The sequence below is a fragment of the Ursus americanus genome, chromosome 5 (genome assembly GCF_024610735.1).
Source record: "Ursus americanus isolate L20-20 chromosome 5, mUrsAme1.1.p, whole genome shotgun sequence".
Taxonomy (NCBI): Eukaryota; Metazoa; Chordata; class Mammalia; order Carnivora; family Ursidae; genus Ursus; species Ursus americanus.
In genome coordinates, this window is record NC_142131.1 from 65,815,232 (window position 1) to 65,829,528 (window position 14,297).

At 40.0% G+C, this 14,297-nt stretch overlaps 1 protein-coding gene across 1 annotated transcript in view; it reads left to right on the forward strand.

Annotated features, from left to right (window-relative positions):
• Positions 1-14,297, forward strand: part of LOC123790410 (uncharacterized) — a 404,586-nt gene that overhangs the window by 140,438 nt on the left and 249,851 nt on the right. The window contains exon 2 of the mRNA XM_087862347.1: positions 11,835-11,965. Coding sequence (XP_087718473.1) covers positions 11,835-11,965 — 131 coding nt within the window. The remainder of the gene's footprint in view (positions 1-11,834; positions 11,966-14,297) is intronic.

The following is a 14,297-nucleotide window of genomic DNA, read 5'->3' on the forward strand; positions in this document are numbered from 1 at the left end:
CAGTGTTTGTCATTATTTAGAATTAGTTTTCTGTTTTTCTGAAGGCTTCTTCTAAGAAAGTGTGTCAGTGTTTTGATTTGTTCAACTACCTTGAATTTCTGGCAACAAGTGTTGAATACCCGCTGTGTATAAGGCTCCATGTACTTGAACTTCTGCCTTCAGCTCTTACTAGTGTCAAAGCAGCTCTGGAAATGTCACACATCTTTCTAGATTTCTTTATCTCACTGCATACACGGCTTCCCTGCGGCAGAGATACGGAAAGTAATCTAGCCAAGTTGTGTAGATAATAATATGCCAGTATATTGGTACTTAATTTCTGTTTAAGAGTGTTTGCCTTCCACCACTCTCTTCCAAAGCAATATTGTGTTGTTTTAATATTGTTAAATTAGAACAATAAAAGATATTGCTAATTATTTTTTCTTTTGTTTGCATATCATTATAACTGTGCCCCGTGCCTATAAAAAAGGAGCTAACAAATAGTTGGAAACCGCAAATGTAACCACAGTTTGGAATAAAATAATCCCTAGCCCTTTTAACTGCTTAGGACCCTGTCCAAGATACACGTCGCTGTCTCTGGTAGTTTGCTACATTTTGAAAGTCATGGCTGTTGGTAGAGCTGGAGTTAAGAATCTGTCAGCATCTTTAGTCTGACCTCTTGATTCGTGGGTTTACGGCTCAGCTGTTTAAATTTTCCCTGAGCCAGAACTTAATACAAAGTTTTAACCTGAGGAACATACACGTGTCTTTGCATGTGTGCGAAAGTCATATGTTTATTTTTCCTCTTTACAGTAAGTTCATCAAAAATATATGTGCATGACCACTTAGCCATTTCAGGGTGGTGTCAAATAACTGAAGAATTTGTTCTAAAGCTGATTGACTTTTACCTGCATAAATAATAGAATTTAAGAAAGCCTTTCCTTTAGAAAGGAGACTGCAATTCCTAAGGCCAGGAAATTGGAGACTTTTAAAAATAAAAAATAAAATGAAAAAAAAGAGAGAGAAAATGAAGCATTGGCTTCTTAGAACTTGAAAATGAGCTCTTACTCATCTAGTCTTTCCCTGTGTCTCTTTAGCATAGGAACATTTTGAAATTTGGTATAATGACATTAAATAACCACAATTGAGACAAACATTCTATAAGGGACTGTTATGGGTTGCCTCTAATGTGGTAATAGATGTCATTTTAGAAATGCAACTGTACTGTCTAGATGAAAGACGGTGACTCCTAACACATTGGTTACAGACAATTGAATATTACGGCCTTCTTCCTCCTGACTTGATGCTATCATTTTATGGAATGTAACCAGTGTTGGATTGGCATGGAATTCTTATGGGATCAAAGAAAGCTACCATTCAGAAAACTCTCATGTTCACTATGAAACAGGCAATAAATCTACAAGACTAAAGGTGCACTTGCCTTCAGTACCCTTACGGAAGAACCCTTATAAACTCATATCTGAAATCTAGTGAGTGACCCCGAGTTCAAGAATGCACTCAACTTCTCTAAGTCCCAGTGTCCTTTTCTGTGCAGTGCGGATTCTGATACCTCACAGAGTGATTATAAAAGGCACAAGTGTAGAAACACACGAGATGCACCCACTTCATTGTTTATTTCCTGCCTCCTAGAAATAGAACTCATTTGCCCCGAATTAAGTTCTCCCTTTGCACCCTGCACTGTTCTGGGCACTAGAGAAGTAATATAAACTTTATACCGCAATCTCCTGAAGGTAATTACATTAAACCTATATGTTAATGTAAGATGAGTCAATTTATTTCCATCATTTAGCAACATCACTTGTCTAGTCCTGAGCTAAGATTTGGCTCCTCATCTATCCAGGTTTTTTTTATTATTATTATTTCTTAGAACAGTTTTGTCACTTTCTACATAGACATTGTACATATTTCTTAGAAGAGCAATTCCTGGAAGATCTGTAGGTTTTATGATCAGTGAAATTTCTTTTTTGTCACTCTGTGTTCTAACTACATATGTTTGGGATTATCTAGATATTTGTATATTCCTCTTGTATTCAGGTGCTTTGCTGAGTCTTACAAACTATGAAGATTTTTTCAGCAAATTATTTTGACACTTCTAGGTAATAATCCTCTTCTGTAGTACTTACACCATTTATTTTAGTTTCATGTCTTATTGCGTAGGTCAGAACTACCACAGTATAACAAGGAATAATGATAATGGCCCCCCGTGTTGTTATACTCCAGCTTAAAGAGATGCCTCAAGTGCTTAATCTTTAAGTATTGTGTTGGCTATTGGTTAGAAATAGATTCTCACATTCAAGACAAATTCTGCTATTCTGTTACCCAAATTTGTGCCCCAACATCACCATTATATAAAACAAGGTATTCTTGAACCTCAGAATGCAGGCCCCTAAGTGAATTCTCCCCCTTAAGAAAAGTGGCCTTCCTACCTCCCCAAAGAGGCCTTCCCATAAGAATTTTAAATCTTTTTTAGAGGAAACTCTAATGTCTGCTTCCATGGAGAGGATGAGATAGCCTTCCACAGTCCCACATTCTCAAGTGCTGGAATCTTTTGTGCTGAATCACTCCAGACATGGCACCCTGTCCAAGCAGGACTCTACCGAACCCTTCTAGGAGCCTCCTCACCTGTGTCTCCTCCAGGTGAGCAAAATGCTCATGTTCTTCACTGGAGTGCTGGGTCCTACGCGCAGGTCTCCCAAAAATGGTCAGTCATTTTTAGGGCAAGTCCAATTTAAATATGTATCTTAAAACAGCCCCTAAATTTGAAGATACACACACTTTGCAACACTAAAAATAACATTTCAAGGTTCATCTCTACTTTCAGGGTGATGGGCATGTCAAAATTTTTGTTCAAGAACAGTACAAGAATCTATATACCTGTATCTATACCATGCCTTACAGTTTCCTCTACCCCTCTCCCATTTACATATCCTTCTCCTCCTAACAGATATCACCTTCTAACATACCACATCATTCCCATATTTATTCTAGCACCGTCTCTCTCCCCCATCAAGATGCGATCTCCACCAGGACAGGAATCTTGTCTGTCTTATTCACTAATAGATCCCAAGATCTGGAACAATGCTCATCATAAAACAGTCATTCAATATTTTAAATCAGTGAGTGGAAAAAAAAAAACAAAACATGCTGATACTTTTGCTAAAACAAAGAACAGCTTTTATGAAAGGGAATGGATGTTGTCATTTTTAGAAGCAGAAAATAAATAACACTTTTCAAATTATTTCTCTCCAACTTGAAAAGGTAAAATTTTATCTCTTCAGGCACCATTTAAAAAAATACTATAGATATTTGATGAGGAATACACATTAAGGAAAGTAGTGTTTAATTAAAAAAAAAAAAAAGGAATCTAAATAAAAGGACAGAAGTATCAGCACTAACCATCACATATGGTGATGAGAAGACCTGGAGGCAGAAACTATTCTCATTGGCCCTGAATGATGGCTGAGATGTAATAAGCACTTCACAAATGTTTACTGAATACATGAGTGAGCAAACAAATGAACAAATCAGTAGCATTCTAATGATGTAAAAAAGTCATGTGTGAGAATGTTCACGGGAATCCTGGAAAGCCAATGCCTTCCCAGGAAGAAGTAAACCTTTCAAAAGTGGTTTAGGATCAGAGGTCAGAAGACTGGGGATAATGAAATCTTTCTAGGAAATTCAGATTACCCTAGAGACCTACTAATCACACTCTAAGCCTGCATCCTAATGATGTCTAATGGAAAAAAGAAGCAAAACCGAACCTAGAGTTTCATACCCATTAAACATACCAGCCATTCCGACAGTGCTTACTTTTCCTTCCTCACCTCAACAATCTTGAATTTGAGTGTGACGTGTGTTAAGATTCAAGGAACAAAACAAGTATTAACTATGTATTGAGACATACCCATTTATATGCAAGAGCCTCTATTCTTCCAGGGAAAGAATCCCATCTCTTCTGCTCAGCGGCCATCACTGCCCCCCTCCCTTATATTAGGGTGCCAAATGAAGGCTACTTTGTGATTGTGATTTAGAATTCCTGGCGTTTACTACCCAGCTAATTGTAGCTTCCAATTAGTCTTTCCTGATAAGGAGATGCAGCGTTTCCTCACTGATGTGATCTTGTGCTCTACACAAATTGGTATGCGGAAACAGATTACAGCTTTGTGCTGCTGCAGCGTTTTATTAAACTGAATCTGAAATTCAGAAGGGAGTTTTCAGCCCTCGTTTTCCTAGTATTGCTTCCACCTTAATTTTGCAATTACTACAAATCGGAGCTTGTCGGGAAGGAGTATGAGTCTTCAGTGGGGTGCCCTCTGGTTAATTTTCCTGGGACTGCCCTAATGGCTGTGGTATTTCACAGGAATGCACATTTCATCAGATGTAGTCTTTGTGTCCCACACACGGATATATGGATGCCACAACAATTTTATAGCTCTTTCAAAACACAATTCCAAGGGCATTTAAGGGGGGAATCTTTGGTGCGCCTGGCTGGCTCAGTCAGTAGAGCATGTCATTCTCAATTTCAGGGTTGTGAGTTCAAGCCCCACGTTGGGCATGGAGCCTACTTAAAAAGGGGGGGTGGAGGGGGGATCTTTGTTAAGGGAAGAGGAGCTTCATGAGAGGTTTCCTCTGGTTGTGGGACACAAGAACTGTGGTTCTTGGAGTATGGTCCCCAGAAGAGAAGCTTCAGGATCACTTGAGAACTTGTTAATGCAAATTGTCAGGCCACACACCAGGGGTCTTAAATCAGAAACTCGAAAAATGGACCTGGCAATCAGTGCCTTATAAGCCCTGTAGGTGATTCTGATACAATGGCAAGTTTAAAAACCAAATGTTCAGGGGCACCTGGGTGGCTCTGTTGGTTGAGCTTCCAACTCGGTTTAGGCTCAGGTCATGATGTCAGGGTCCTGAGATAGAGTCCCACATCAGGCTCCATGCCCAGCTTGGAGTCTGCTGGAGATTCTCTCTCTTTCTTTCCCTCTGCCCTTCCCCAGCCTCTAAAATAAACAAAAAAATCCTAAAAAAATAAATAAATAAAAACCAAATGTTCAAAAAGATTATTGAGGAGATGTTGTCAAAGACCAATGGTTCTCACACTTCAGTGCATGAGAATTTGCACACTTTGAGAAACACTACAGAAAATTTAATCTTTTACTTCTGAGCAATCTGTTGTAGTGTTACTTCATAATTTACTTTCTATGTAAAACAAACAAAGCCTAACAGGATTTTGGACTCAGTAGGGTTCCATGGTCTCAGAAATTTTTAAATTACAGAACTAAATGGAAAACACCAAGAGTTTTAAGAGGTAAGAGGGAGACTTGCTTCTGTTGCTCTAACTTTGAAAGAAATCTTAGGTAAATTAGATAATCTGAAAATGCACCAGAAGTTTGTATAGCACAGGACATAGATACTTGGTTTTCTGCAAGGCAGTTTGGACTGGAGAGTTACATCTATCCCCTATGAAGAATAACCATAGCACTAAGGAACTAAGAATAAAGAATTGGAGATTTAAAAGATGACCCTCACTGCCATCCTGTCACTAATATTTATGACAAACACTTTTTTAACCTCTCAGAAATCTGTTTCTCCTCCGTAAAATTAGTTTGACAAGTATGCATTGAATCATCTGTGCAAAACACCAAACTTTATGTTGCTGAAGAGACAGATGAATTAGACATTTTCCCGATGAAAGACATGCATGCAAATAGTTAAAGTAGATGGTAGAAAGTGACAGTGTCACTGAGGAACGCACCATAAATACTATGAAGTGATGGTTCCTGTCACTACATCTTAATGATTCTTCCATTATCTGGGCCCTGGGCTTGTTCATTAGACTCATCTTCTCCTTCTTCCTCAATTTCTACTAGCGCCTCAGAGTTTTATTGATCTTCCCTTTGACATTTCTCTCAGCATGGTCTCCTCTCCTCCACAGCCTCGGGTCCTTCTTAGAACTTGTCACTTCCGACCACAATTTCTGCAGTAGCCCCTCTCGATGCCTGCCATCTTCTTCCCGTCTAAGACATCCCACAGCCCATTACCAGATTCGTCTTCCCAACATGCTTGTATTCTCCTGTCTCAACTCTGCCTTTCTTTATCAGTTCCTGCTGAAACTGCCCTAGGGCACTCAGGAATCCTCGGGAATCACCTCTCTCTCCCACGCACCACCATCTGCCTTTCCTCCCCAGCACTGTACGCATCAAAGCTGTAAGCCTTTACCAGTGCTTCCCTAGCCTCTTGCAAGATCCTGCCCTGCCTTCCGCATGTGGTCCATCCTTCTAGACCACCCCCACCCAAGGGCTTTCTCGGTTCTCCAATCACAGAGTTTTCTCCTCTTAATTTCTGCCACCTGTGTCAACAAGTTCATCACAGAGTCCTTGTTTCTCACTGTTTTTTGAGCCTACAGTCCTCTCTCTTTGGAGGGGAGGGATTAGGTCTTTTACTTTTGAATTTCTTCCTTCCTGCTGTGCCCATTGCCCTTCTGTTAGTCACGCACACACTCTGTTCCTCACACACAGATTCGGTGCAGGGAGCACGGCAGAAACTCAGGAAATGTTTGGTGGATGAGTTAGGGAAAGCAATAGACATCTGTTGCTTTCTTTTTGCCAGGCTGGCATGCATTCAGCCTCCTGATTTCCAAGCTCTCTTTCCTTATGGTTCTGGTGTTGCTAAGAAATGTCGCCCAGGCCTGGCTAACTGGAATCCCAGATTTCACTGGCCAGCCGTGCTCACTCATGGATGATGAAGTGGCTCAAGTCAGGCCAAGCGGACTCAACAGACCGGTGAGACTCAACTTGGAGCCTTTGTCATAACTGCAGGATTAAAGAAACTCTACCTGCTATTCTTGAAGGTAATTGGATATTTATCAGGAAACACTGGTAGACATCTTTGTAGAGAAAGCCAGCCTCTGAAAAATATCAACCCTGAGGAAAGAAGAATGGAGAGATGGGAAAAGACTGTTTCCTAATGCCACTGATCACCTGAATTCAACCGTGCCGAAAGCCAGAGCCTTCTACTTGTCATAAGCCAGTAAAAATCTTGATTCCCTGAAGCTAGTTTGATTTGGTTTCTACCGTTTAGTGTCAAGAGAGACTGACAAATTTGAATAAAAATAAGAAAAGCTGGCACACTGTGCTAAGTACTTAGAGTAAAAAAATGAATTTAATCTTTTAATAAAAGACCCTTTCTAAATAATTGTGGTGAGTCAATAATGGTGGGTGATTTTTTTTTTCTGGTTGAAATAAGATGTTGATGGCAAACTTTGTATACCAGACCATATTACCAATCTCTAGTGATAGATTTTCTAATCCTAAAATGTGGGGGGAAGTGCTGGAGAAAATGTCATATACGGCATCTGTAGCTACTGGGCTGTAAGTGTTTTAGAGCACTCGTGTCTGCCAGTCACATCTTTACTCCATGTAATAAAGACCCTTTAATTCATGAAAGAGCTGTGTGAGTATTCCTTATGGAATATGTGAGTATTTCCATAGCTCAGTTTTTTCTGAATATAATTAATTTAGTAAGTCTGTGACAGTTAATATATATTTTCTTTTAAATAGCACTGGAAATATTTGACAAAAAATAGAATGACCAAAGTTGTTATACTATTTCTTCTTCAAAATATAGTGGAGCTAAAATAGGTTTTGGATATAAATATGATTTAGGATCTCGTGCTCTAAAAGCCGGAGGCAAGCATCATTATATGAAATTGACACCTAGAACTAGGATATAGACACAGATACAAACCTACAAGATTTATAAGGAGGGTTTTGGCTCACTGGAAACCTTGGATTCCTGCTACAGTTATTGCTATAATTACTTTTGGACTTGGGTTCTATGTGTAATCTCTTTAAATGTGATTACTTTATGCATGAGGACATGTGGTGTAAATGAGAACAAAGAAGGGCTGTGGCTGGTATTTTAAGGTCATAAAGTATTTTTGCAGAAAAGAAAAAAGTATTGGTAAAATGCCTTTAACTCATGCTCAGGAACTACGAGAGTTTTGTTTTTTAGCTCTTTTCAGCGGCGGCTTGCTAACTGAAAAAAATCCATGTTTGTCTTATTCAAACTGTTTGGTTTGCCTACTGTTATCTTTTCGCCTACTGCAAACTTTTGTTTGCCTACTGTCATCTACACCATTAGCTTTGAAACTTAGGGTCAGTTCACTTGTCCTTATTCAAGAAAAAAACGTATCTCCTCTGTTAGGACACAGTTTCTGATTCTTGAGGAAGTCTATACCTGGAGAGCCCCAAAACAGCAAGATGAGAGAAGCCCTCTTCCATCATCAATAGATACCCATAGCCCGACTTGCAGAAAGAACAAGAAAAGGGCAACCAAAGAAAGGGAAGCAAGGGTGAGGACTGAGATGAGGAACGGAGAGCATTTCACTGTGATACAATAGGGAGAGAACCCCAGCTCGCACACATTCCTTCCCTGAGCTGATGAAGGGCTTCATACCCTCGCCCAGCTGTATTTCTCCCCTTCTTCCCGGCGTCCAGTAGAAGCATCACTTGTGTTCAGAAAAAGACCTCTGTAAGACCAGGCTGTTATGCAGCTTAATGTTAACAAACCTGAGACCAAACATAACTTTAAATTCCTTCACCTTTAGAAAAGGAAAAGAACCTTTTGATTATGATATAAAGTCGTACTGCGGGAATCTGAAAAACATTTGATTCCCAAATGCTTTCAGACGCACCAGGTTTCTTCAGTGTGGGTGGCAGGCCGGGAAGAAACAATGGACTCTTCTGCGTCAGGATCAGGCGCTGGCTGTGAATGTAGTATTAGAGCAAGCCGAAAAGAAATAATCGGGGACCTGTTTGCAGTGAGGATCAGTCACCGAAAACTCTCAAAGACTCAAAACACAAAGTGACATTAGCTCGCATGCCGTTCAGGACATGGCAAATCACTCCGCGGTGGGGAAGCAGCAGAATTTGGATCCGCTAGCTGAGCAGGTGGAGGTCCAAAAGGATGGCTGTCTTTTGTCGCAGCCAGAGGTCAGAATAGCAGCTTCGGGAAGCAGACACCTGGGAGCCAGAGCCAGAGAGCCTGTATCTGCCGCACAGAAGGTCCATCTCTGAAAGGTGAATGCACAGAACCAGGCAGGTGTTTGAAACTTGAGAATGCGCAATGAAGAATATCTTGTTCAGGCGCTTTTCCTGATATTGGTCATCAGAATAGAAATAAAGAGGTTGTGCTGGAACTTGACTCAAGAAAAAAAAAATGTTGTCATCTCTGAGTCCAGCTAGAACTTACAAATATTTATTTGTATTATATCATGTCTCAAGTCATCACTGTGCTGGACCAGAATAAACAATAGAACGCTGGTCATAACTAACCCATGCAATACGCACAGCGTTTATAGCAGCGGCAAATATGCAAAGTCTGGCTAAGGCAATGACTAAGATTTTCATTTATTTTTCAGATTAAAAAATAAGTCTGAATTAAAAATGTCAAGGGATCTGATGGCATTAAAAGGACTTGCCAAACAGGCTTATTTAAATTTTACTGAGTATGTTTTGCATTGTGCTACAAAACCATGAGGACAAAAGGAAATCAAAGAGTTTGATTTTTCTGGGCATACAAGATACACACACCGGGTAACAGTTACGGAGTCATCCAAAGCCACACCTCCAGTGGTGTCACAAACCTGAAATTGGTGCTAAGTGACAGCAGTCACTGTTGGAGAGTTCCTGTCCCTTTGCCATCGCTGTTCCATACTGGGTCCCTGCTCGCATGAATATGTGACCTTTGATAAGCCTTGAAGCTTCCCTGATTCTCAAGGTTTCCATCTAAACAATGGGTGTTGGACTTGAGTCTCCCCTCCTCTAAGATCTCTGTGGTTCTTGGATGATTTTCAAGAACCCGTATGGACACTTTCTTCTTTTCCAAACTTTCTTCTTTTCCAAATAGGAAACCAACTAAAGTTGAAGTATTGAAGACCAAAGAGGAAACCAGGGGCGGTAAAAATAAAGGAGCAAAATGAACCTTCCTTTAACACAGTATCCCTTATGCCTGATCCACCAGTGTCCCTAGTCTTACAAGTGAGAATTAAATGTTTAGAATCTGGTCAGTCCACTTCTGGCCTTTTAACCTTAGAATTTCTATAAGTCATTAAGGGATTAATACTTAAACTGGAAGGTGGAATGAAGAAATATAATTCCTGATTAAACAAAACGAAAATATAGAAATTGTTTCAAATAAAAAAAAGATATAAAAAATTGAGAACACTTTGTTTATTTAATATGGTGTTTGCTACACTCCTTTGATTTGAGATGGTATGAATGATTATTGTCAATGGCAATTGATGTATATCTCAAACAATACTCTGTCATTCAGGAATAAAAACTAGAGCACTCTTATTCAGCAGTTGTAATCCTGTTAGGCTAGTTTTGGGGGTTTCATTTAGGACTGATTCCATGGCATTTAATATTGATCTAATTCCTTCAAATTATCATATTGATTCCACTGGAGTAATATCTCTCTTTCCTACATTGATGACTTCTTTTTTTTTTTTCCACTTTAATAGATATGATAAAGGTGGGGGTGTCTCTTTCCTTTCTCCCACTCGCACTTACAAGAGTAGTAATAATATTACATGTATAAGGCTCTGGGAGGAGATCGTCATATTTTTTTATATTGCACTGTCTCTCTTCAGTTGTCATGGTGCTAGGCAAGAGCCAATGGTAGAATGGTAGGCCTAACCAGCCCATGAAATGTGCACAAAGAATTCTTACCGTAGTACATACAAGAGAAAACTAGGGTGCAGAAAATTGAGGAGACTTAACAAAGTGACTCAGTCAATTTTGTTTTCTAGGCTGTTGCTCTAAATATAGGAACATGTGAACATTGGAATAACACAGCACATCATCAGAATCTAATATCATACTGTAACTTTCTACACACCAGCAATTTGGCAAATAATTTACAAAACAGGCACATGACTGTAACTCTAAGGTCTAGAATTCTCTTTTTTCAAACCAGTCATTCACTTCTTAGTATACCGTCTCTTTTATTATTGGAGCATTTTCAGCTGCAGTACTTCCATTGATGAGGCTAGTCGCTAAGTGCATTTGTATCTCAGAAGTTCACACTGGCATTTTGATGTGATGCTGAAGAATTACAATGAGCTTATAACTAAAGTAATTGAGCACAACTTTCACTTTAAGAGTCTCACAGGAAGGAAGGGAGGAAGAATTTGTAGCCACGTAAAAAGAAATTGAAATATCTTAGCTTCTTCACTTTAACCATAGCTAACAGTTTTCTCAAAGTTATTAGATTATGTTCGAACATTTTTCAAAGTTGGCTGATAGTGTCTTCTTACTCATCTTTGTGGCTTTATATAATACCCATAAGCATCTCTGGAGTAATTTTAAGTAGCACATGTGGAGCGTGTGTCTTTGAGAATTTATAGCTGCTATTTATTGGAGTCACTGGGTTGTCTCCATGAGATTTCCAACAACTATAAGCTCACAAATGATCTACAAGAATCTCAGCTGCTAGAATTCTGAAAGTTACAGTGAAACTAAACTATTCAAAATCAGTAGGGTTTGATGTATATTTGGCTATAGAGAAGTAATGGTTAATTTTTTGTCAACTTGACAGGCCATGGGATGCCCAGACATCTGTTTAAACATTATTTGTAGGTGTTTCCATATGAGATTAGTGTTTGATTTGGTAAACTTAGTAAAGCAGATGCCTCTCTCCAGTGAGGGTGGTGCGTCATCCACACCACTGAATGACTGAAGAAAACAAAAAAGTAGAGGAAGGTTGACTTCATTCTCAGCCTGACTGTTTGACCTGGACTTTGGGCTTCTCCTGCCCTCTGTGTTTCTGGTTCTCAGGCTTTCGGATCGGAACCGGAATATACACCATCGGCTCTCTAGTTCTCAGCCCTTTGAACTTCACCACCAGCTTCCCTGCATCACTAGTTTGAAGATAGCAGATCATGGGACATCTCAACCTCCAAAGTCATGTGAGTCAATTCCTTTTTTTTATATATATACTATTAGTTCAGTTTCTCTGGGGAACCCTGGTTAATACAAGAGGAAAGAAGAATCTAGAATATGCAAAGGTATGTTGTAGAGCTCCCTGATTTGCCTAGGAGGTGAAACACTTAGGTTTTCTATGGTGGAAGAGTATTTTGCTTCCAGTAGCCAGAGGCCTCCCCTCCTCCCTGTACAAACTAAGTGCATGTAGTTTGTACATTCAGTAAGCTCACTGTTGAAAATCTGGGCATCATGCTTAGCCACTAATGATAACAAGGAAAAAAGAGTGGCTGATCTTTAGAAACCTACTGTCAGAGTTCTAAGATGACTCATTCTTTTCCTTAATTGAAGGTGGTAGAGGAAGTGTTCATTCATTCCGTCATTTGAGAAGGATTAATTAGCTACCTAATATCTTAGAGGCTCTGTGCTTTGTGATGTGTATAGACTAGTGCACGAGGCAGATTTGGCTTTTGCTCTCCTAGATTTTGCTAAGGGAAGATAGACAAGCAGATGTTTCATCACTATCATTACATGTGTGCAAAGGGAAGGGGGTGTCAAGAGAGGATGTACAGAAAGCCGATGCCTGGAGGGTGGGGGGAGGGGAGGTGAATGCTGAACCATCTAAATGAGAAGTTTAAAGGTCACTCAGGGAAGAGGAGAGGGATTTGAGAAAGAACATTTGCAATGGCCAGCCGTGAGGCAGAAATAGAAAGGTCAAGGTGATGATGAGGTAAAGCGAGGAAGAAGGGAGTTCTATGAGGCGAAGACGGAGAAATGAGGCCAGCTAACACAGAGCCCCACAGGCCATGTGCAGAATTTCTGCTTTGTCCTAACAGTCTCAGATCTGAAGCGGGAGACCGATGGGATCCGATGTTTGCATTACTAACAAATGCTCTTGCCTAGTCTGTGAAGAATGGGTTAGAGGACAGAGGTAGAAAACAACTGTAGAAGTCCAGGTAATAGCGGTTTGATGGAGGCGGTGGCAAAAAAATGCACAGATTCAGGAGCTATTTAGGAAGAAAAATAGAATTGAGTAGAAGATTAAACATGGGAGGTAAGGGTAAGTCTGACAACCAAGGCCGACTTCCAGGATCCTGGTTTGGGCACAGAATGGTTGGTACAACCTTTCACTAATGGAGGAAAATGGGAGAAAATCGAGATTGGGACAAGGTGAGCTGTGGCAGATCAGAAGCAGGGGGATATTAAGGATGACTCAGAAGCGTGCATTCGGGCAACTGTTACCTGTCGTGAAAGTAAAGACTCCGTGATTGTGTGTTTAAGCCTTTTGAGGGAGGGTGCATGTTTAATCATTGTCAAGTATCACAGTACCATTTAAAAATTTGTGTGCGTTCGTGACTCTATACCATAGATCAAGGATTTAAATAACCTAGTTAGCAGCATGGCACTATTTGTCACTTGGTTATAATACAGCATTGTTTATTTAATCTCTCTTCCATCCTCTCCCCGGTTTGCTTCCCCACAATTTGTGTCCTCTGTTGATCTAGATGAAGATATGGAAAGAGACGGTCAGTGGGGTCAGATTCCATAATTCAAATCCTAATGTTGCTCTATGCTAGTTGTAGGATTGTAGCAAATTGGCCAAACTCTCTGTACATATTATATTATATAGATTACTTTGGTATTATTCACCTAGAATGCTACTGCAGGAGTTTCGTGACATTTTAATAGGAAAATCTATCTAAAAGTTCTGGTATACTACTTAGTCTATGGCAGAAGCTCAAAAAAAAATAAAATGACTACTGCCCTATAGTATCAGAATGTCCTTGGTTCTATCCTGACACTCTCTCATCTGGCAAACCAAGGTAGTAGATGGGTTCGCCTACTCCACCCTTTGGGAAGAGTAGAAGATGGGTATCATTCTCATTTTAGCTTAATATGTATGTCACCATCACAGGGAATCCTCCCCACTCCCCTCTCCCACTGCTTGGCTTGACCTCCTCCAAAGAACAAGAGAGTCTACCCCCGAAGACCACTGCTGAGGCCGAGAATTTCATCCTTATGTTTCCTCTATTTCCACTTACTCACCTTAAAAACAAAAGGTGAGGAGCTCTTTTTGTATACACAGAGGCACATTAAAGTGTCCTCAGGTTCCATCTGTGTGGGTTGGAGGTAAGCTCCTCCCTGCACAACTTTCCCTTTGAGAAGTACGCAGACCCAGAAATAATGTCCTGCTCTTGGGTGCCCAACATGCTTTTGACTGAAACATTCGAGTAGTTGTTTATGTGGACATAGTGTTAGTTTCAGCTGCCAATTTTAGGATTAAATGGCTTACATTACTACAAAATGTTAGCAGAACAT